The 22435-nt window shown below is 48.2% G+C and overlaps 1 protein-coding gene across 4 annotated transcripts in view; it reads right to left on the minus strand.

The window, feature by feature from the left end:
* Positions 1-22435, minus strand: part of Kiaa1549 (KIAA1549 ortholog) — a 125433-nt gene that overhangs the window by 18571 nt on the left and 84427 nt on the right. For all 4 annotated transcript variants that reach the window (XM_029534999.1, XM_029535001.1, XM_029535000.1 and 1 more), the window contains exons 11-15: positions 13311-13507; positions 10833-10951; positions 4906-5111; positions 3495-3718; positions 2506-2659 (exon numbers count right to left, since the gene is read on the minus strand). In XM_029534999.1, the coding sequence (XP_029390859.1) occupies positions 2506-2659; positions 3495-3718; positions 4906-5111; positions 10833-10951; positions 13311-13507 (900 nt within the window). The remainder of the gene's footprint in view (positions 1-2505; positions 2660-3494; positions 3719-4905; positions 5112-10832; positions 10952-13310; positions 13508-22435) is intronic.

The following is a 22435-nucleotide window of genomic DNA, read 5'->3' on the forward strand; positions in this document are numbered from 1 at the left end:
CTCCCTCCCTCCCTCCCTCCCTCCCAACTCCTGGGCTCAAGCCAACGGCTTGGCTGCCGCCTCCCAAGCAGCTGGGACTATGGAGAAACACCAGCAGGCCTGGAGCCAACAAAAACTTTCAGTCAAGAGCCAGACAATAAATATTTTAGGTTCTTCAAGTCATAAAAGTCTGTCACAACCCAACTCAAAAGCAGTCAAAGACAGCCGGTAAGCAAGGGCGTGTCTGCCTTACAAAAAAGGCCCAGTGTTGACCAAAACAGCAGCAGGCTGGATGTGGCCTGAGGGCAGAAGTCTTCTAGGCCTAAACCTGAGAGATGACTGGATAGACGGACAGGGTTGAGGATTTGGGGGGACAGCCCTCAAGAAGAGGTTATTTTGAGAGGAAAAATGGAAAATTCCAGATTTAAAACTATGTAGTACACATATGGTCTTCAAGGTTAAAGAAAATCTAGCTAGTAAAAGGTAAACGCTGAGAAAGGCATGATTTTTAAAACACACATCACAGAATTTTAGGGAGAGTCGATAGTTAGGTATATCTAGGGAGGATTTTCTGAGCAGAGAATCTTTGGAGAGGCAGCCCTGGAGGCAAAGTAGGAAGACCTCTGAGGAAACCCTTGTACTTTCTGTGAAAGGAGAAAATGGAGAAAACAAAGGGAGAGCCAAGCCAGGCCCCATGGCTTCCATCTGCCTTCCCAGCAGGGGTTAGCCTGAGCTAGGACTCTGAGGCTAGCCTGGGCAACATAGCAAGATTTTGTTCCCCCCAATTAGGCTAAACCCCAAAGGAGGGCCCAGGACGCTGAGAGGAAAACCTGCATTTGGTCATCCATGAAGATGAATGAAGAGTCCAAGGAAAACCAACCTCCCTACAGAGAACTCAACTGGAGGCTGGAAAACAAGCATGTCCTGCAGGCTCCCCTGAGAAGATGAGCCCAGGCTGCAAGGAAAGGCTGTGTGGGAAAGGAAGGAAGGTGGTTTCCATTACTAGTTCTACGAAAGGACCAGGTGACTGGCTATATTGAAGATTACGAGGCCAGTCTCTACACACTGAGCCTAACACCACCAGTGTTTAGACACATGCTTCTAGCAGAACAGGTACACACATCTGTTGCCAGAAAAGCTGGAGTAAGTGTGTGTGTGTGTGTGTGTGTGTGTGTGTATTCCTTCCTGGTCGGGGGACATAAATTCAGAGAAAGGAAGAGAAACTGCTTGCTCCTTTGCTCTAGAGGGGCATCTGTAGTTAGCAGCGAGGGGGTTATAAGGGTCAATTGAGGCTCAGAGCTTACCGAGCTCCCAGGGAGGAACCTGTTTGTTCCTGAGGAGCTTGATGAAATCAGACTTTAGCCGATGCCAGTACGGTGTTTGCCACATTTTAATAAACGTTTTGAGTATTTTTCAATATTACTTACGTGTCATTTAGGGGAAAATGCAGAAACCTCAAATAAACATCAGAGCTTCAGGGCAACTGTGTCTTATCCTTCTCTGAGGACAGGCTCAGTGCTACGTCACACAAGCAAAGTTGGCTCTCTAAGTTTGCTCAGCACTGAGTTCTTTATGCTCCCCGCTGCTGTCGGTGAGCTGCGTCCATTAGACTCCCCTTCTCTTTCCCAGGGCAACTTCGTGTCTCTTGCTAATGGTCCCTTGGGGAACTAGGTTTCTTTCCCCCCTCAATGGAGCCTGTGTGTGTATGTCAGTGTACAGTGTATCCAGTCTGCCTTCATCACCTCAAGCCAGGCTGTTTGTGTGCCTTTCCATTTGAAAAATAAGGCTCTCATTCTTTGATTTACATTAAGCTCTTTTCCCCATGAAAATTATATATATGAGTGTGTGTGTGTATGTATGTGTGTATATATATATATATATATATATATATATATATATATAGAGAGAGAGAGAGAGAGAGAGAGAGAGAGAGAGAGATACATACACACATGCATACATACACACACACACACACACATTAGTCATCCCTAATCTGAAATCAGAAACTGTTTGAGCTGACATGACACTCAGTTGTGGAGTTTGAACATTTCAGACTGTAGCTTTTCCTTTCAGGATGCTCAGCTGTTAGAATCTGAATAAACATTCTAGCATATGCAGTATCTAAATCAGCGTGGTCTCTAGCATAGTGGATAAAGGAGACTGAACTGAGCGACTGACTCTCCTTCGCGGGGATATGAGAGTGTGGGGGGGACGCAGACAAAACAGGAAACATCCAAGAAATGCAAACACCCATCTGAACAGAGAGGGAAAATCTGAACATTCTTGTTCTTCCAATAAGCGTCACACAGCTCCCATTCCGAACAGAGGTGGGTGAGCGTGTCACCCAGCAGCTCCTTGGTTTCACCGCTCCGGTGCCAACTCAGTCTACTCTGGGTTCCGCACAGCCTGCTGGCCCTGGCCTCCACTTTGTACAGGACAGCAGCCAATACTGTGCACTCTCCTCTCCCACCAAGACACCGTCCCCAGAGCCCCCACCATGCTTCCCAAGGGTCTGGTACTACATACTGGGCATCCAATGTAGGCAGAGTTGTGCACACCCGGAGGCCGCTTGTATGTGCCGTCACTGTCTGTGGTGATGAGTCGGTCTTTCTCCGCATCAGCGGGACAGCCGTTGACCTGGTGTTTCCGGCGTGGCTTAGGAGAACGTTTCATCCGTGAGCTGATAGGAAAACCAGAAATTATCCTCACAGGGCTGGTCACCTTCCCACAGGAAAAGCTCCAGGGATTCTGACAAAGTAACAGCCATGGTCTGGGCCCTATGGAGCAGAATTAACTAACGCAGAGACAACAAAGCATTCTGTACTCGGGGCATCATTTCGTGACAGAGCCGGTCAAAAAGCAGCAGGCCCAGCCAAGAGGGGTTAATACCTTACAGGTGACCTGAGCAGAGGCTAGAAAGTGCCAGCCCCGAAGGCTGAAGGGGGAACCCAAGACTGCGGGAGGCTGTGGGAAACAAACACGGACACCGACACCTTCCACACTCCTGCGATTATCCATTCGATGAAGACACGCAAGGGAGGGGAAAAGTAGAAGGAGGGCAGGGACAGCGAAGTGGGGTCGGGGAAGCCAGTGGGACAAAGAATAGGCGGGCATGGTTTTAGGTTTTATCAGACAGAGGAATCAATCTTAGATTAAGAATCCCTTCCCCTTGCCAGGTGTGGTGGCAAACACCTTTAATCCCGGCACTTGGGAGGCAGAGGCAGGCAGATTTCTGAGTTCGAGGCCAGCCTGGTCTATAGAGTGAGTTCCAGGACAGCCAGAGCTATACAGAGAAACCCTGTCTTGAAAAACCAAAAAAAAAGAATTCCTTCCCCCCCCCAGGAGCGACCCCCCCCCCACTACCTGCATGCCTACCCTCCCTCTACAGAAACCTCTTCAATTCACTGTCACAGAATGCCACCTGAATTTGACCAGGATTTCTGTCCCAGGCTCTAGTCTCCATCCTGCCCGTGTCTTGCCTGCCTGTCCACCATGTCCCCAGGGCCCCAGCCTACCTCTTCCTGGGCTCTATGAACACAGAGGGCACACTGGCTGCGGGGTCCAGGATCTTGTCAATCTGCATTTGTGCCCTGCGGTATACTCGGTGTCGCTCCTTGGTGTCCCCAGAAGACAGGTCATCCACCACTGGGAACTCGTAGTGGCCTCGGCGTTTGGCACGCAGGCGAATCTTGTTGCGGTGATGCTCAATCTCCGACTTGTGGCGCAGCGCCGACTGGATCTACGTGCGGGTGGTGGAGAGCAAGAACAACCTCTCAGGGGGTGTTCTCAGGTTTCTGGGGCCCTTCCTCTGTAAAGCGCTTTTAGAGATGTCCCCTTTCTCCAACTGTGTTCTTGCTCTGCAGGTTTGACGGTGACAAAGAAAGGCCACTGCCTGCTAAGTGGCAAGAAGCCATCCGTCCATTAGTGATCACTAGCTTAGGGAAGCCTGGCCATCTGCAGGCTAAAGGCAGTGTTCAAGAGCCAGAGGCAGTGAGGCAGGGAGCTCGGCTCTGAGGAGGTCAGGGCTGCCGCCTCAGTGCCTTCTGCTCATCCTGTCAGGATCCATCACTGTCCCCGAGTAGTGTCGCAGTTTGAAAAAAAAAACAAAAAAAAAAACCGATTGTGGGTTGTGAGAGGGCTGGTCACTGGCACGAGAGCACGAGCAGTTGATGATGTCTGAAAGAAGAAGAGACACCTTCTCTTCAAGGATGTGACCACTGCTAAGCTGCCCACGCGCATGCCCAGTGCACAGGGCTTACTGTTAGTGACGATGATGAGAAGTCAGCATGGAGTTGGGACTGAGCTAGGTTAGGGGGTCTGGGAGAGTTGGGGGGGAAGGATACACTGTCTGCACATACCAAATATTCAGAGAGTAAACTAAACATTAAAAAGATAATATATAGGTGTAGAGTGTGTGTGTGTGTGTGTGTCTGTCTGTCTGTCTGTCTCTATGTGGACTTACTTGTTTTGTTTTTCTGATTCTGAAAGAGGTCTTACAGTGCAGCCAGACATCCCAGGAGTGAGCCTTCTGTCTCAGCCTGCAGGGTGCTGGGCTCACAGGCCTCAGCGGCACCCAGTCTGTAGACTTCTGAACTGGGTACACTTCAGTGGTGTAGGCTTCTGAACTGGGTACACTGCAGTGGTGTAGGCTTCTAGCAAGTGTTTGATATTGGACCATCCACTCATCTTCTAACACTGACCGGATTAGGACACGAGCTTTTTAATTAACACACCTTCGTTAAAACCAAATACCTCGCCGGGCGTGGTGGAGCACACCTTTACTCCCAGCACTCGGAAGGCAGAGGCAGGCAGATTTCTGAGTTCGAGGCCAGCCTGGTCTACAACGTGAGTTTCAGGACAGCCAAGGCTATACAGAGAAACTCTGTCTCAAAAACAAAACAAAACAAAACAAAACAGCCCAAATACCTCCTTGTTGATTTTGTTGGTTTCTGCCACTCGGTCGGCCAGGACAGGGTGCTGCACTGGAGGGGCTGGGATGGGCTGCATGGCAATAAGCTGGATCTTACTGGGGACCCTCCGACTGGCCTCTGAGGTTCTCGAAATCCTGTCCACGTGCTCAAAGATGGAGGCTGAGGAATGCTGCTCATTGCCTGAACTGGGCAGGGGGGCACCTGGAACAGAAGGGGAGGGACATGAGCAGGAAGGCCCAGAGAGCAGCGACAGGAGTCACAAGCATGCATCACCCTGAAAACGCCCTGGGCCCCAGTTTCTGACCAAAGTAACAGAAATCTCTCTAGTTTGCTACAGAGGGTCTATGTTAAATTATCTCTTTGGCTTCATAAAAAAAAAAAAATTACACACAAGGGTTGGCAAGATGGCTCAGCAGGTAGAGAGAAATTTGTGCACAGGTCTTATGGCTTGAGTTCAATCCTGGATCTCAGGAGGCGGAGGCAGAGAGAACTGACAATTATAACCTCCATACATGTTGTGTGTACATCTGTACGTGTGCGCACAGGTTTACACACACACACACACACAATAAAATTACAGATGCCTTTGGGAAAGATGTGAGGAAGTCATTATGATATTATGTGTCAAAGACCGCTCTACTGTTTTTACTACATGTAGTTAAAAATCTTCTTAAAGAAAAGGGGAGCTCATTTGAGAAGAGCACTTCCATAGCATGGATCAGGCCCCTGCTTCCGTGTCTAGAGCCACAAAACAAACTATGAAACATCTGAGCTGGGTACACACCTACAATCTGTTTATAATCAAAAGCCAATGGTTTGCAACTCCTGGTGAAAGTTGGAAGTGTGTGTGTGTGTGTGTGTGTGTGTGTGTGTGTGTGTTTGGGGGGTGGGGTCCTGAATATAAAAGAGTCCACGATGAGTTGGCCAAGCAATAGGGAACAGTGGCTGGCGATTCATGGAAGGAATGAACACCAGTGCTCTGTAAGTTTGGGGTTCTCTCTTGATTCGAATTGTGTTTATGTTATCCCAAGGGAACAGACAGGATGTGTACATCTCCAAACGAATGGCCTCTCTCAACAAGACAGTTGTCTGATACTCTTGGGCTCTCTCCTTCCATACCCTGACAGAGCTGGGTGACCTGAACTGCAAGCCCAGCCAGGCACTCCATTTAACCAGCAGCAGCTACTCACGCTGCAGGACTAGTGACTAGAAGGAGATTAACCTTGCCAGCAGGTCAGCCTGCCTGATCTGAACATCTAAGAAATAGAAAAGTCACAAAGTTGACACCTCAGCACACTGTTCCCCCAGCGGGGCAGAGCTCTCTTCATGCCTCTGAGTCTAATGACTCAATGGGGAGCTCTCCCTGTCCATCCATCATCCCTGCCTGCATCCCACCTGAACCGCAGCCTATGAGCGGGAAACACCATCCTCTCAGCTGAGGTCACAGAGCTTTGCTAGACCGCTCACCAGCTACAACCTTCAGGGCAAGGACTGCTCACATCTCAGGCTGCTCTGCCAGGCTACAGGGTAAAGGCAGGAAAGTAAAGGAAACCCCCAACTCCTACCCTGACCAGGACCCAGTCTTCAGAATACTTGGAAAGGGTTTTTAACTGTGCATTAAATTATACTACATATTATGCTATATATTCGTGCAATTAAAAATTACTTAGATAATAATAACCAATGGCAGCATAGGAGGTGCACATAAATAAATGTGACCTCATTAAGGCACATAAGGTCTTTAGATTAAAAAGCCTTTCTCTTTCAAAGTTATTTTTAAAAAGTAATAATATAAATTACGCCACATTGACTACATAAATGTTATCTACATAAAATAGCCAAGAAGTGGCTGCCAAGATGGCTCACAGGGTAAAGCTGTTGCTACCAAGCTGAGCTTGGGCCCAGAACCCATGTGGCACAAAGGAGAAATGACTCCTGCAACTTGTCCTCTGAGCTCCACACATGCATCATAGCCAGGACATGTGTACACATGTACGAACACACACCACACACACACACACACACACACACACACACACACAGAGTAAACAACAAATAAACGTAAATACTTTCTAAGCACTTAGAGACTTTAAGTGTTCTCACATAAAAACAAGTTCATTGTGATGGATATCTCATAAGTAAATTAACGATGTCACCATTCCCAAGGGCATACATACATATTTTAATATATAATATATTAAAGCATAATGTTGGGAGAGCAGGTGTTGCTCTTGTGGAAGACCCAGATTCACGTTCCCAGCACCCACATGGTGGCTCACAACTGTCTGTAACCCCAATTCCCAGGGATCTGACGCCCTCTTCTCTCCTCCTTGGGCACCAGGGTATGATGTACACACACATTCAGGTAAAACACTCATATACATAAAATAAAATTTAAAAAAATCTTTTAAAATGTTTTTTAAAATAATGTTGTAGGTATGTATTAGAATAAATAACAATTTTGAAATGAAAGGAAAAAAATTAATTTCTGCTGTTCAAGACTCCAAAAAGGAGGCAATGTAGGATTATACAGAATGATGTCACACGATGGCAGAGGAAGGGTATTCCTGAAATGCTTTGATGGGAGACTATTTTAAGAAAGAGTTTCATCAGTTACAGATAAATACAGTCAATCCCCACCACTGCTGACTCTGGCGACTTCCAGCCACACCCTGTGAGGCTGAGGCCACTGGCCGATTGATCACCCTCATCTCCAACACTAAGCACAGCCAGGTGCTCAGGAAAAACTGCAAATGAGGACCAATATTCTGCCCCTGGGAATTGCCTCAGTGAGATATCGAGAACTAAGCTGAATGATCTCAGTCATTTCAGAAATGAGCCTCCAAAATTACCTCACCCCTCACCGATGTACCTAATCTGGTTGAAACAATGTGTCCCTTCACTGGGCAAAGACCTTATCAGGTGCCACCATAAATGTCCTATCAGTCCCCAAGAGAAAAGCTCGCACCTGGAGCTTGTGGAACTCAAGTCGATGAAGATCTAACAACTTCAGAATCACACGCTGCAAGCGTGAGACCATCAAGAAAGTGCTGGGGGGTGGGGAGAGACAGTGGTGACACACTTGATGCGAGCATCCATGATACAGATATAAGTGGACCTCTGGGCGTGCGAGGCCAACCAGGACTCCCAGTGAGGCCACCCAGAGCTCCATAGTCAGGGCTATGTGGTGAGACCCTGTCTCAGCATCTGCCTCCCCCATTTCTACCAGCTGCACTCCTGAGGACAGGAGTGGGTAGGCAGGGCCATGAGGAGGACAGCACTGACACCCCGGCCTGGCCACTCTTACGCAAGGGCTCACGGCCCCTCTGCTTTCACCTCTCTCCACATTCTCTTCAGGGATGGCAGTGGGAACAGATGTGGCTCCCCAGCTGCAACAATTAAGAACATAGTACCCTGTCAGTCAGTCTCCTCTGTAAGTCTCAGAGATGGACACAAGGGCTGCACGACAGTCTAGCCAGCACCTTCGAAGTGGCAGAGCAGGGAACACAATCAAGTTTGAATTTGCCAAAACATGAAGAGCAGTCTTTTATGAGTTTCTGTTGTAAGAGGGGGACCAGGGACCCTAAAGCCAGTCACTGGGTGTGCCACATGCAGTGGTGACAGGGAACACTGGTCCAAACCCAATTTTTAAGAAACACAATCTAGGCAGTGTGGAGTGCACCCGTGATCCCAGCACTCAAGAGAGAACTGCTAGTTTGAGGTTTAGCCTTGGCTACATGGAAACCATAGTATCTAAAGGGGAGGGCACTAAAATTATAGCTAGCAAAGAGCACTTGCCCAGCATGTGTGGAGTCCTGTGTTTCCCCCTCCTCCCTCCCCCCCCGGCTCCCCTCTCTGTCTTTCTCTCCACACTCACTCATATATATGGTATTTAATGAAGCTCTATGCAAAAAATAAAGAGGAAACGCCTACAGGCTACCTTTAAAGTAAGCTGGTATTATCTTAGAACACAGACATAACACATCGATTCTGGCCTCGTGAGCATCATCCTTTCAGTGATGGTAGTAGCACCTGAGCTCCTGTTACTCCCAGGAACCTCCATCTCACTGTCCTGCCTCACAGGCTTTTGGACCCTTGAATTCTGAAGGCACGCTGACCGTGCTGCTTGGGCCTGCTCCCGTCACAGGATACACTGGTGAGCTTCTGCCAGAAGGGGTAGAGGTGAACGCAGGGAACGGCACAGGCTAACGGGGTGAGCAGTCAGCAGAGACCGAGAACACCTAGGACTCGCCTCTTCTTTCTCAAATATTTCTTTCCCAGGATTGAAACAAGATTTTAGTCCCGCCTATCTGAAACATGGCACCTGGTTACCATGGTGCTAAATAAGTTTTAAGATTCTGTGAAACTGGATGCCAAGGGAAAAAGTCTTTCCTTAGTCTAAGGGGGGATATTTCCTCAAAATTACAAAAGAGCCAGTGGGGAGGGGTGGCAAGGGCAGGGTGGGGACCTGCAAGTCCTTGCGGGGGAGGGTCAGGCATACAAGAGTCCCTTGGTTCTTGGTCTGGATGCTCTCCATTTATAGAATGTTATTCGGTCTGTGTTATGTTTTCAAAGAAACATACAACCTAACAGAGTGAGAACGGGGCTGGAGAGATGGCTCTGAGGTTAATCACACATGCTGATCTTGCAGAGATCTGAGTTCAGTTCCCAGAACCCACATTGTGGTTTACAGCCATCCAAAATTCTAAGAGATCCAATGCCCCCTTTGACCACAAAACAAACACACAAACAAAAACAAGCCCAACAAAACATTTTAAAGTAAATGTAGCTGGGTATGATGGCATATGTCTTTAATGCCAGCATTAGGCAAAGGCAGGTGAGGCCAGTCAGGTCTACATAATGAGTGCCAGGCCAGCCCGAGCTATATATAAAGACCCCAAAAGTCTCCAAGTACAAAAACCATTATAAAATCCCTTATCTCTGAACTGCTGAGACAGGATCCTGAGATTAAAAACACAGCCCCAGCCAATCCACCCGGAGCAGACTCATTTAAAACAACTTATTAAGCTGAAGCCAAGCTACCAGGGGCCCAGGCAGGGTGGCTCAGTGGTAACAGCCCTCACTACCAGGCAAGACAACCTAAGTTCAATTCCCAGAACCTATGTGTTAGAAGGAAAGAAAAGATTCCCACAAGTTATCTGTTCTCTGACCTTCACCCATGTGCCCATACACATAAACACTGAATGAATGAATGAATGAATGAATGAACGAACTATGAAGCCAAGCTGTCAGGAGGTGAAATCAGGAGGATCCAGATTTTTAGGCAGAGCGGAGCCTCATGAGACTATGTCTCCAAAAACCCAAAACAAAAAACCATGTCATGTTGCCAGCACTCCAAGGACTATTACCAAGGCAAGGGAGGCCTGTGGGCACAGGTATTTGGTTGCTTGGTTTAGTTGTTTTATTGGTTTTAGACCCAAAGCAAAGAACGTTACAGTGGGAGTGACCTTTGTTTTGTGCCTGGCCTGCAAAGATGGCTGAGCCATCTGATTATACCCAACTACCTGCTGGACAAAGGATCTAGGAACAAGACCACACTTGATGGGTGTGGACCCCTGACAAGCAAACATCTTCTCGACAGTGACATCCTGAAACTGGTTCCTAAAAAAATGTCACTGTGTTAGGACTATAGTTTCCATTAAATTCTCCTTGTCCCGCTTGGACACTAAATGAGAATTAATTTCTAGCACTAAGACACACCTCAGTGAAGCCCTCGTCACTACCCCTGCACCTTTCCTTGAAGCAGACACCAACACGGGGATCAAAGTGACTACAAGGCTGAGAAACTCAGTATGATGAATATAAAGTCCATTTTTGTAGATTATTTGTAGATTATTTTTAAGCTTAGTTCCTGCGGTAGGGTAATTCCCTGGCCTATGGGGAGGACAGACAGTGACGCACCGCTCTGCGGAGCCCTGAGGGCCTTGTTCTCAGGGGCGGCAGCCGGCGCCTTCTCCCCCGCATCCCTCTCGCTGGACTCCTCGCTGACTGTTGAGTCGTCGGCGTCTGAGGGGGAAACCCTGCAGCCAAAAAAAAAAAAAAAGAAGCGAGCATCAGAACGGCACAGGAAGGGTTAACATCATCAGGTCCATCCGGAAGCAGGCTTCCAGGAAAAATAACCCAAAATTACACGATGGTACTACAGCTACAGTCCTGAGGACAGACTGGCACAGCTAACTCAGCAGCTGAGCATGGTGCTTTTCAACAAAGGCTAGAAAACTGAGGGCTGGAGAGAAAGAAGTCAACACTAAGGCAGCGGCCCCTGATGAGATCTGACTCTGTGAGTCAAGGGTAACACAGCACCAGGATGTCCGTGGCTAGGGAACAGCCTTGCCCAGTGAGCCCCTGCTCTCCAAGACGCCCTACCTTCAACAGCAACATAGCTGCTAAGACATTCTGGTGTCCTTGGAGAATTCTCGCCACAGCTGGCCCTCAATATCTGTGGCCATAGATGCTCTCAAGTCTCTTATATGAAATACAAAATGACTGTCTGTCTGTAACTCCATTCTCTTATAATCATGCCTACCTAAAGCACTGTGCACAACACTGTAAATAGCTGCCATGAACTGCTTTAAGAATAATGACAAGGGGCTGAAGAGATGGCTCAGAGGTTAAGAGCATTGTCTGCTCTTCCAGAGGTCCTGAGTTCAATTCCCAGCAACCACATGGTGACTCACAACCATCTGTAATGAGATCTGGTGCCCTCTTCTGGCATGCAGGCAGAACACTGTATACATAATAAATAAATAAATTTTAAAATAATAATAATAATAATAACAAAAACAAGTCTGTAATTCAGCATCAACACCATTTTCCCTGAGTATTTTTGGCACGCAGGTGGTTGAATCCACGGAGGGAACTGGAGAGCAGAGCAGGATAACCATATGCACCTCGAAGACCCTTGTGATGATGGAGACCCTTGTGATGATGGAAACCCTTGTGATGATGGAGCCAATGGTCATTGGCCATGAGGCTGCTGGGGAGAAAGCAATTCTTTGAAAACTTTTACAAACACGTTAAATCATCTTTGCTGATTTGCTGCTTCTGGGCCTCGGAAATAATTAAGCCAAGAGCATCTCCCTGCAGAATTCAGTTTCTTCCCTAGGGACCGAGCACCAACATCCATCACATTCTTCAACTTGGCCAGATCCCCGAGGCGGAAGTGACACGGGTTTGGATGTTGAACATTGGTATGGACACAGACTTCTTCATTCCCGGCAGCCAATCAAAAGCCAGAGTTCTGAATCTCGAGGGGAGGTGGACAGAGGGAGACCTCAGAGGCCAAAGCTATGAACGGAAGTCAATTCCCACGGCCTGATCCTGGCTCTGACTTTTCAGGTTAGTTCCCACAGGCAGAGGGCAACATGTGCCTTCCTGGCAGTCTGAAAAACGAGTGCACAATTCACCACAAGCTCTGCTCTCTGGACAGGAGGAGGGGTGGGTGAGAGCCACCCACCCCCGTGATGTGCCACCAAAGGTCACGAGCTGGGAAAAAGCAAAGCAAAACGGAGGGCTTGATGAAGATCACCTGCTGACAAAGCAAGAGGTCACAACCAGCCACCAGCGGACGGATCACAAGCACGGGAGCTATGCTGACTGACTGTGTGTGGTGGGCCATGTACTTTAACTGCTTTAACTGCTTTTTTTTTTTTTTTTTTTTTTTTTTTTTTTTTTTTTTTTTTTTATTTAATTTATGTGAGTACACTGTAACTGTCTTCAGACACACCAGAAGAAGGCATTGGATTCCATTTCAGATGGTTGTGAGCCACCATGTGGTTGCTGGGACTTGACCACTAGAAGAACAGTCGGTGCTCTTAACTGCTGAGCCATCTCTCCAGCCCTTAAGATTTTTTTTTTTTAACACATCCATCTATTTATTCCAGAGAGAAGTGTGTGACAACACCTGTGTGGAGGTCAGGGGACAACTTGTAGGAATCAGTTCTCTCCTTCCACCATGTGGGTCCCAGGGATCAAATCCAGGCTGTCACACTTGACAGCAAGCACCTTTACCTGCTGAGCCATCTTGCTGGCCCCTGCTGTTCTGTTCACTTTTCATTCACTCTTTCTTGTATCACCTTCACAAAGCTTAGGACATTCGCCTAAGGAAATACTTTTAGCTGTCTGATTCATAATCAAATCTGGGAGCAACCCAACACAAATAAGCATTTGGCGGGAAGATGTCACACAGCCGGATCTAGAGGCCCAGCAGAAGGAACAGAAAATGCTTCAGGGTTTAATGTGTAGAACTGGAGAAGTCACCGTCCCCCAGGCTGCCAGCCCAAGGCAATCCTCATCACTAGCGTTTCTGATATCAGAATAAGCCACGAAAGCGGAAACAGATTCTACAACAGAGAACAGTCTAGAGATCTCGATACTAACCTCCCCCTGTGCCGAGTGTTCTTGGAAGGGACCTTTGACTTTGGGCTCGGCACGTCTCCGTTTTCTGAGGGTGTGGTGTGGTCCTTCCCAGGGCCTGGCAGTGGCGCTGGCTCATGGATAATCAGTATGTCGTCTTTATTGTGCTGACCCAGGTGCTGCTTAGCGAAATCGAAGCCTTTCACGCTGGGGATCTGCAGCTAAAACACACGGGGTGGTTAGCGTGAGGCCCAAGGGCAGCAAGAGACTGGAGGGCTGACCAGAGGCGCGTGACCCCTGACCCAAGGCTGCCGGCAAAGCCACCAACCCAGTTCAGCAAACATCTCTGTAACAGATCGGGTGCCAGGTTCTGTTATACTCAGAATTCATCACAGATGCTTATGAAAGATTAAACAAGCACTCGAGGATTAAATGTCAAGAACACAATACAAAGCCATTCCAACAGATCGCCTGCTCTGCTGGCACAGACCTGTGATGTGAGGCATTCTCTATAGGGAAAGGGGCGCTTTGTCCAGGCCGTGGAAACTGGAAAGGCTTCAGAGAGTTTGCTGTAGATCAAATTGTGAGATGAACGGAGACTACCAGAGGCTGAAAAGAGATTACAGTAGCTGCGCTCATGGGGCAGAAGACAGTGGGGAGGCGGAGAGAGGAGCCAGGCTGCGCACAGAGCATCCCACACGGCGGCTTTTAAAGTCGTCCTCTGGATAACCAGCCTCTATTTCTAAAGAGGCAGATTTCTAAAACCTAAGCAGACAAACTCAAAGACCCCAGTGATACCATGTGCATGAAATCAGGAAGGTCTACCCACAGACTAGCAGAGACAGAGAGAGAGAGACAGAGACAGAGAGAGAAAGAGAAACGGAAAGAGCAACAAACAGAGAGACAGACAGACAGACACGCACACACACAGAGACAGACACCTGCTTGTGGACGTTGTACATCGTGGTGCGGAGCCTAGTGCGCACCACGATGTACAACGTCCACAAGCAGCAGAAAGAACAACAAACAGAGAGACAGACAGACACACATGCACACACACAGAGAGAGACACACACACACAGAGAGAGAGAGAGAGAAACAGAAAGAGCAACAGAGAGAGAGAGAGACAGACAGACAGACAGACAGAAAGAACAACAAACAGAGAGACAGACAGACACACACGCACACACACAGAGAGAGACACGCACAGAGAGAGAGAGAGAGAGACAGAGACAAAGAGAGAGAGAGAGAGAGAGAAGGTTGGCTCTGGAAATCAGTGGAAGGGAAAAGCCGGACAGACAGAAGAAACCGAAGGTGAACAGGTAATGGCCTGGAAGCCTGATCTCCAACAAGGAGGTGACATGAAGTTGAACAGGTAATGGCCTGGAAGCCTGATCAATGAGGTGACATGAAGGGTGTGTCTTTAAAGGAGCAAACGAGATAAAACAGCAGACTTCCTTTTCAACAGGGTTAGTTTGAAAGACAGAGATGTCCAGTCTGAGAGGTGACCCTGGCAGCTGACTGTCCAGTGCCATGCAAGCTGAGTGTAGAGTCTTTATTAAGAGAACATCTAACAGGCTGGAACTGGGGAGAAGCAAAGGAAGCATGAAAGAAAACAGGAGACTTCAAAGAAACAGGCCCGTCGGCGAGCGCAGCGTACCAGCAACCGAAGGATAAAGCATTCCCAGGAAGGCCCACAGCCAATCGTCTTCAGAAGCTTCTGCACTCGCTGCTAGCCACAGGCGTTCTCTCTGAGGACACCAGGGCACCCAACACCACACCCAGAATCGGACCCTGGGAGCTGCACCTCCTTTAGATGTAGCTTCTAAGCCTCTGAGGGAGGTCATGCATGGCACCGAGATGCACCACGTCTGGTGACATTTTAATGACACTGCAAGGACCAAGGGTGGGTATTAACAGTTTCCTCAAATCCAGCCTGCACAGTATAGGAAAGTGGAAGGGCATAAAGAAAAGCAGCTCCGAGGGGCTGTAGAGATGGCTCAGTGGTTAAGAGCGCACTGCTCTCCCAGAGAACCCCAGGTTTGCTTCCCAGCACCAACATGATGGCTCACAACTGCCTGCTGGTTCCAGTTCTAGGGGTCAACACCCTCTTCTGACTTTTGTGGGCACCAGGAACACGTGGTACACATGCAAACATGCAAGCAAAGCACTTAGGCACATAGAAATTAAAAATTAATTAACTTAGAAAAAGATGAAGTCACCCAGATGGGTCTGCTCATGGGGAATGCTGCTTGACTTTATCACAGAGTCCTAAGGAACGCTTTCACACAATATACTATGTATAGGAGCAAAGGTGATGGCATAGTACATTACTTTATGGCTCAAAAGTGATGCTGTTGGCTTAGCCTTGTGACCTAATACTCTTAATGTTAAACATCCAAATGGGTAGGGAAAAGGCAGTCTGCAATAATGACTTCTGCCAGCAGAGGGAGACAAATGGTACTGTAAGGATAGTTTACAAAGAGTTGCTTGGAAACAAAAGGCAGACCAGCTGGCAACCATATTCTCTAATTAATGAGCTTCCTTTACTAGAGCAGGACGCTGTTCCATGCATCTCTGGACTCAGCAGCACCTCATGGGAAATGACAAACCCCAAACTAACTGCCTTCCCCCAAACGGTCTCCTTGGTCTCCTTGCAGGTGGACAAACATTTCCTAGTAGCAGAGGCTACCCCTCCCCAGACTCTTAAATGTCTTGTTGTCCCTTACTGAAGGGAATCCCAACTCTTATCGACACAGCAGCTTCTTGGAGTGCTCTGTGTCTGGAATAGAACCCTCCAGACACCAAACACCAAGGACTCTCCGGGCTCAGCGGGTCCCTTTTGTCGAAGCACAATAAGGCTGAAGATGGCTTCCTCCTTCCCTAACTTAAATGTATTTCCTCTGAGTGTGTGTGCGTGCATGTGAGCATTCATGTATGCATATGTGCCACTGCATGTATGTAAGTGTGCCACATGCATGCATGGTGCCTATGGAGGGCAGAAGAGAGCATCGGATCTTCTAGAACTGGAGACACATATTGTGGTGAGTTACCATGTGAGCGTTGGGAACTGAACCCGGGTTCTCTGTAAGAGAACAACAAGTGTTCTTGACCATTAGGCCATCTCTCTAGTGCCTCACCTTGTTTTCCTTAAGGCAGGGTCTCCAACTGGTAGCTAGGATCTCAGTCACAGCCGGATTCAGCTAGGCTGGCCGGGCTGCAACCCATACAGATTCATCGGCATCCATCTCCCTCGAGCTGGGATGACAGGTGCATACTACGAGGCCAGGCTTTCTGCATGAATGCTGGGGGCTGGAACTGAGTTTCTTGTGCTCAGGCAGCAGGCACTGTAAGCACTGAGCCATCTCCCAGCCCTTATATTCATTTATTTTTGTCTTTTAATTTTTTATTGATCTTTTTTTTTTATTCTTCAGTCTTTTAACTTTTGTTTGCGTGTGTGTGTGTGTGTGTGTGTGTGTGTGTGTGTGTTCAAATGTGAGTGTAGATTCCCACAGAAGCCAAAGAACAGTGCTAGAGTCCCTGTTGCTCAAGTCAGAGGTGGCTGTAAGCCAGCCAGACATGTGTGACAACCTCTTGTCCTCTGCAAGACCAGGCAGCAGGTCTAACCACTGAGCCCTCTCCCCAGGCCCGTCACCTCCCGTCACCTCCCATCACCTGCATTTCCTTAATGGAGAATTTCATACTGGCACGGTGGGAACTCATGTTTTGTAGGGGGAAGCAGCAGGAGCAGGGTGGTTTTTATTTAACCTCATCCCTCCTGCAAACAGATCAATGCACGAGGATGCCGGTGGGACAATGCACGAGGATGCCGGTGGGACAGTGCACGAGGATGCCGGTGGGACAATGCACGAGGATGCCGGAGGGACAATGCACGAGGATGCCGGTGGGACAATGCACGAGGATGCCGGTGGGACAATGCACGAGGATGCCGGTGGGACANGGGACAATGCACGAGGATGCCGGTGGGACAATGCACGAGGATGCCGGTGGGACAATGCACGAGGATGCCGGTGGGACATCGGGTTGAGGGCTCTGTGCTTTGTCCAGCTTAGAAGCGACACACTGCCATGCGACAATCATCAAGGCAGCCCTGAATCACGAGCGTGCCCTTAAGTGCACCCTGCCTGCAAGATCACCGTCCTCCATGATCCAAAGTACCGAGGCCGCAGGGCTGGCCTTTTGTTGTTGTTGGTTGGTTGGTTGGTTTTTGTTCTTTGAATCAAGGTCTATACCGCCCAGGCTGGCCCTGAACTTCGATTTTCTTGCCTCACCCTCTACATGCTAGGTTTAAAAATATACACCGCCACTACACTGGACAGAGCCTGGGTTTTGTTTTTTTTTTCTGATTTGATGATTTTTATTTGTGTATATGAATGTTTGCTAGGAACCAAACCTGGGTCGTCCACAGGAGCAGACAGTGCTCTAACCACTGGGAAATCTCCCCAGCCCTAGAGCCTGGGCTCCAGGCTTTATTTTGCATCAAACAGCAAAGGAGTAAAAAAAAAAAAAATTTATCTACATCTAAAAAAGAACTCAAAGTTCTAACTTCAAATCAAAAACGGAAATAATAGAGTCAAGATGGCAGGTGTCTGTGTTTTCTTTTACTCGTTTCTGCAGGAAACTTCCATTAGCTTCTTTCAGTTGCTCGACACTCGGGTCGTGTTCCAGTCACCTGACCCCTTGCGGACCCCTTCCTCAGTGAGTGTCCCCAGGAGCGGTCTGCTCATTGGCATGTTGTCCCTCTGTACATGGTAGATTAGCTCTAGAGTAACACACTTGGACTTAAGCATGAATAATGTACTTGAGGGGCCAGAAAGATGGCTCAGAGGTCAAGGTCACTGGATGCTTTTGCAGAAGACCTGGGTTCAAATCCCAGCACCTACACAGTGGCTTACAACCCTCTGTACCACCAATTCCAGGGGATCTAAGCCCCGCTTCTGGGCTCCAAGGGATCCTCCACGCATGTGGTACACATACACACACTTAGGTACACACATACATACATAAAATAATAAATACATTCTTAAAACAACACACTTAAGAGCAATCAGCAATATGCCCTTCATAAGGCCACACTTGCTAACCCAGTATTTTTCCCTTGTTTGTTTTAAGTTACCATAATGATGCAACTGAGCTCTCAAACGCAAAGCATCTATGTATGTAAGTGTGTGTGTATGTATGTATGTATGTATGCATGTATGTATGTATGTATGTATGTATGTATGTATGTATGTATAAGAAAAATTAGGTAACTCCTGAACCAAAAAAACAAGCAAACAAACAAAAACAAAAAACTCAAACTACTTTAACTATTAGGATGGGTTCCTGTCTATCAGACTTAGATACATTGTTCTAACTTAGGAAATATGTAATTATAAATATTATTTTCATCTTGAAATTATAAATCTACCCATCCACGTAATTCTCAAGTGTCTGTCAAGCCTTTCTAAGATGGCTAGAAAATTGACAATTTGACACCAATTACTCCCAGCTAATGAGAAAAATTCCCAAATGAGCAATTTCCAATTTTATACATATGTTTCCCTCTGAGCTACATAGTCTGTTAGCTTCTTCATACATGAAGTGCCTCCTCCTGAGAAGTAGCAGACAACTATGGTCATCCGAGCAGCTCGGCCTTTGGCTAAGAAACTGTGGGGAGCTTGTTTACATATCCCCAGAGGAAAGACAGCACATGTCTTAAAGAACGAGGTACAAACAAGCGCAGTTGCCCATGGCAGGGCAGGAGCGACAGCCCATCCCTCTAAGCGAAGGCTTCTGAAAGAATAATGTCAAAACAGACACACAGCGCTGGCCTCTGCAGGACCCTTAGGCCACGACCAAGCAGCGACCACCTCCCCTTAGAGAATGGCAGGGCTCGGGTCAGACACAAACATGGCCACATGCAAAAATGCTTTATTAATGCCAAGCCTATGCAAATGAGATGGGTGACCCTCTCATTGCTACTGGTTGATGAAATAAATCCCAAGTAATGAATATAAATAGTGGAGCCTTCAGGACATCAGCTACAGCTATGTGACACACAGTAGACCCTCCACAAACAGCTGAAGCCTGAGTGAGATACAGGAAGGGCCAGCGACACACCAAGCTTCCCAGGATGATGAACCAAGACCCACACCAAGACACAAGTCCTGTGGCCTACTGCCGATTCCAGCTCACGTCCTTACACATCCTCAGGAGAGCCCATCTCACAGGGTGCAGAAGTCACCACCTTCAACCACCATAAAAACAGGGCAACTCATCTGTGCTTCAACACAACACAAAAGCCATCTACATACAGAAGGAGGGGATCAGATAAAGCAGCTCTCCAGTACCCCCAGCGGGGAATTCACGGCTCTTAGCGTACCCCCAAACTTCACTTTCTGAAGCACTAGGAACTAGTTTTTCAGTTCCTTAAAAATAAAATCCAGACTAAAGCCAGGCTGGCACTATATCCCCATCCTCCACGTGCAAATGGGCTTTAATCGGTTTCTCATAGGAGAGAAATCTTCAATATTCAAATTACAGCCGTTATTTCTGAAGAAAGATGGTCCTTTTGTTCTTTCTTTTTCTCAACCTATCATCCCGGGGACAAGCAAAGCGCGTTGTCTGGGCCCCATGGGAACGAACTGCCACACTGCCTACAAGTCAGGGAGGTCTGGGCGAGCAGGTCAGCCAAGTAATGAGAGAGAGAGAGAGAGAGAGAGAGAGAGAGAGAGAGAGAGAGAGAGAGAGAGAGAGAGGTGATGAATTCTAAAACATGTGAGCCATAAATATAACAAGACCCAGATGGAACAAAACGCGGCGGTGAAGCTCCAGGTGCCTGGGTCTGTCTGATCCCCGAGGATGGGCAGTTCAGATGACCATAGAAACCACACAGCAAACCCCAAGAGTCTGAGCCAAAGAACCTGTGCTGGTGTGGAGCACACCATTGTAGAGTTTTATTACTTGGCTGATAACAATTGGTGAAAAATTCCCACAGCCATCAGGTCGTCTCCATTTAAAGAGTGAAGACAGAGTTACAGCCATCTGTTTGTGGCCACCAGAACCCCGTGGTCTCTGAGGTTCTGGTACCCACCCTGAATCATGGGTAGCAGCCGGGGTGACTGGGACATAGGGTGCTAAGGATGCAGAGGATTCCGGCAGACTCTGAGTCTGGAGCCAGGGGGAATACTGCATTTCCCCTCAAGCCACCATCCACACTGCCTTCCTTCCCAAGTGACCGCTGCAAACGGACAGCTGTCCATCCTGCTCCCCTCGTCGGTCAGACACCCTGCAATGCTGCCTGTGTCCCAGTTCCACTCCCAGATGCATCTACAAGCCTCATGAGAGCGTCCTCTGTTATAGGCTATGCTCTTCCTTACAAGCTGGCTCCAGCTCCTCTTAGTTCCTTACAACCCTGCCAGGGTTTCTAGTCCTGCACAAATCATTATGACCAAGAAGCAACTTGGGGAGGAAAGGGTTTACTCAGCTTACACTTTCCACACTGCTGTTCATCACCAAAGGATGTTAGGACTGGAACTCAAGCAGGTCAGGAAGCAGGAGCTGATGCAGAGGCCATGGAGAGATGTTACTTACTGGCTTGCTTCCCCTGCCTTGCTCAGCCTACTTTCTTATAGAACCCAAGACTAACAGCCCAGAGATAGCACCACCCACAATAGGCCCTCCTCCCTTGATCACTAATTGAGAAAATGCCAAACAGCTGGATCTCATGGAGGTATTTCCTCAAGAGAGGCTCCTTTCTCTGTGATAACTCCAGTTTGTATAAAGTTGACACACAAAACTAGCCAGTACACATCCCTTCCGAAGCTGTGGTGGTTTAAGTAGGAATGGCCCCATCGGTTCATATATGTGAATGCTTGGTCACCAGGGACTCTTTGAAAGGATTACAAGGATTGGGAGGTGTGGCCTTGTTAGAAGAGTGAGCCACTGTGGGGGTGGGGGAGCTCTGAGATTTCAAAAGCCCATACCAGGCCCATCAGTCTCTCTCTCTGCTGCCTGTGGATTCAGATGTAGAGCTCTCAGCTACTTCTCCAGCACCATGTCTGCCTGCCTGTCACCATGCTCCTCACCATGGTAATGACAGACGAACCTCTGAAACTTTAAGTGAGGCCCCAGTTAAATGTCTTCCTTTGTAACAGCTACCTTGGTCATGGTGTCACTTCCCAGCAAGAGAACTGGTGACTAAGATAGAGGTCCATACTGTCTCTTCCACCTCTGTCAGTCTCTCTCTCTCTCTCTCTCTCTCTCTCTCTCTCTCTCTCTCTCTCACACACACACACACACACACACACACACACACACACACACACACTGCCCACAGCTGCCGCAGCCCACATACACTATGCTTGTACTATTCGAGGTCAATGTGTGTGTGTGGGGGGGGGGCTGTTTTTTCTCTGAAGCTATCACACCACGAGACAGAGAAACGCCTGCTGTCTGCGTTTGTAATTTTGTCTGGCGATGAACATGACATGGGCCGCTCCTTCTGGCTGCACATAGTGCCAACCTTAGTAGCAACTGAGGGTGTGAACCATCCAGGGGCTACAATTCCATGCTAATAACTGGTGTAGGCCATTCCCATCATCAGAGAAGCACATTCCCAGGGGCCAGCAGCATCTAGCCGTTTATGGTGAGAAGGATGAAGGATCCACACTGTAGTCTTGTAGGTGATAGAACCAACTGATGGCTTTGGATAGAGATTAAAGGAAAAACAAGTAAAGGAGAGATACTTGGAGTCCCCCCCCCCCCTTTATTGCAGGAAATAAGAAAAGGCCCTGCCTGGAGCCCTAAAACAGACTGGCCTCTCCCTCTTATCGTATTTCAAAAAATCATGGACCCCCAGACAATCTGAAGCAGTCTCTTCGTCACAAGGGAAGGGGTGGGAAGCGCAGGTCAGTAGATTTATTGTTTCCAGATGTTAGTAACTCTGAGATTCGCTGGAGGATTTCACAGATCAACCCCGGGGCAGCATCAGGGGTGGGCTGAGCAGGATGGGGAGAGAAAGCCACAGGAGCAGGGAGGTGAACCCTAGAGTCACAGGAAGACAGCACCTTGGTGATGACCTCAGGGGACAGCGACAGACCTGTCCCCACAGCTGTGTAGCCTCAGAAGAGAGTGGAGGGGTTTGC

This window comes from Mus pahari, chromosome 2 (assembly GCF_900095145.1).
Source record: "Mus pahari chromosome 2, PAHARI_EIJ_v1.1, whole genome shotgun sequence".
Classification (NCBI taxonomy): Eukaryota; Metazoa; Chordata; class Mammalia; order Rodentia; family Muridae; genus Mus; species Mus pahari.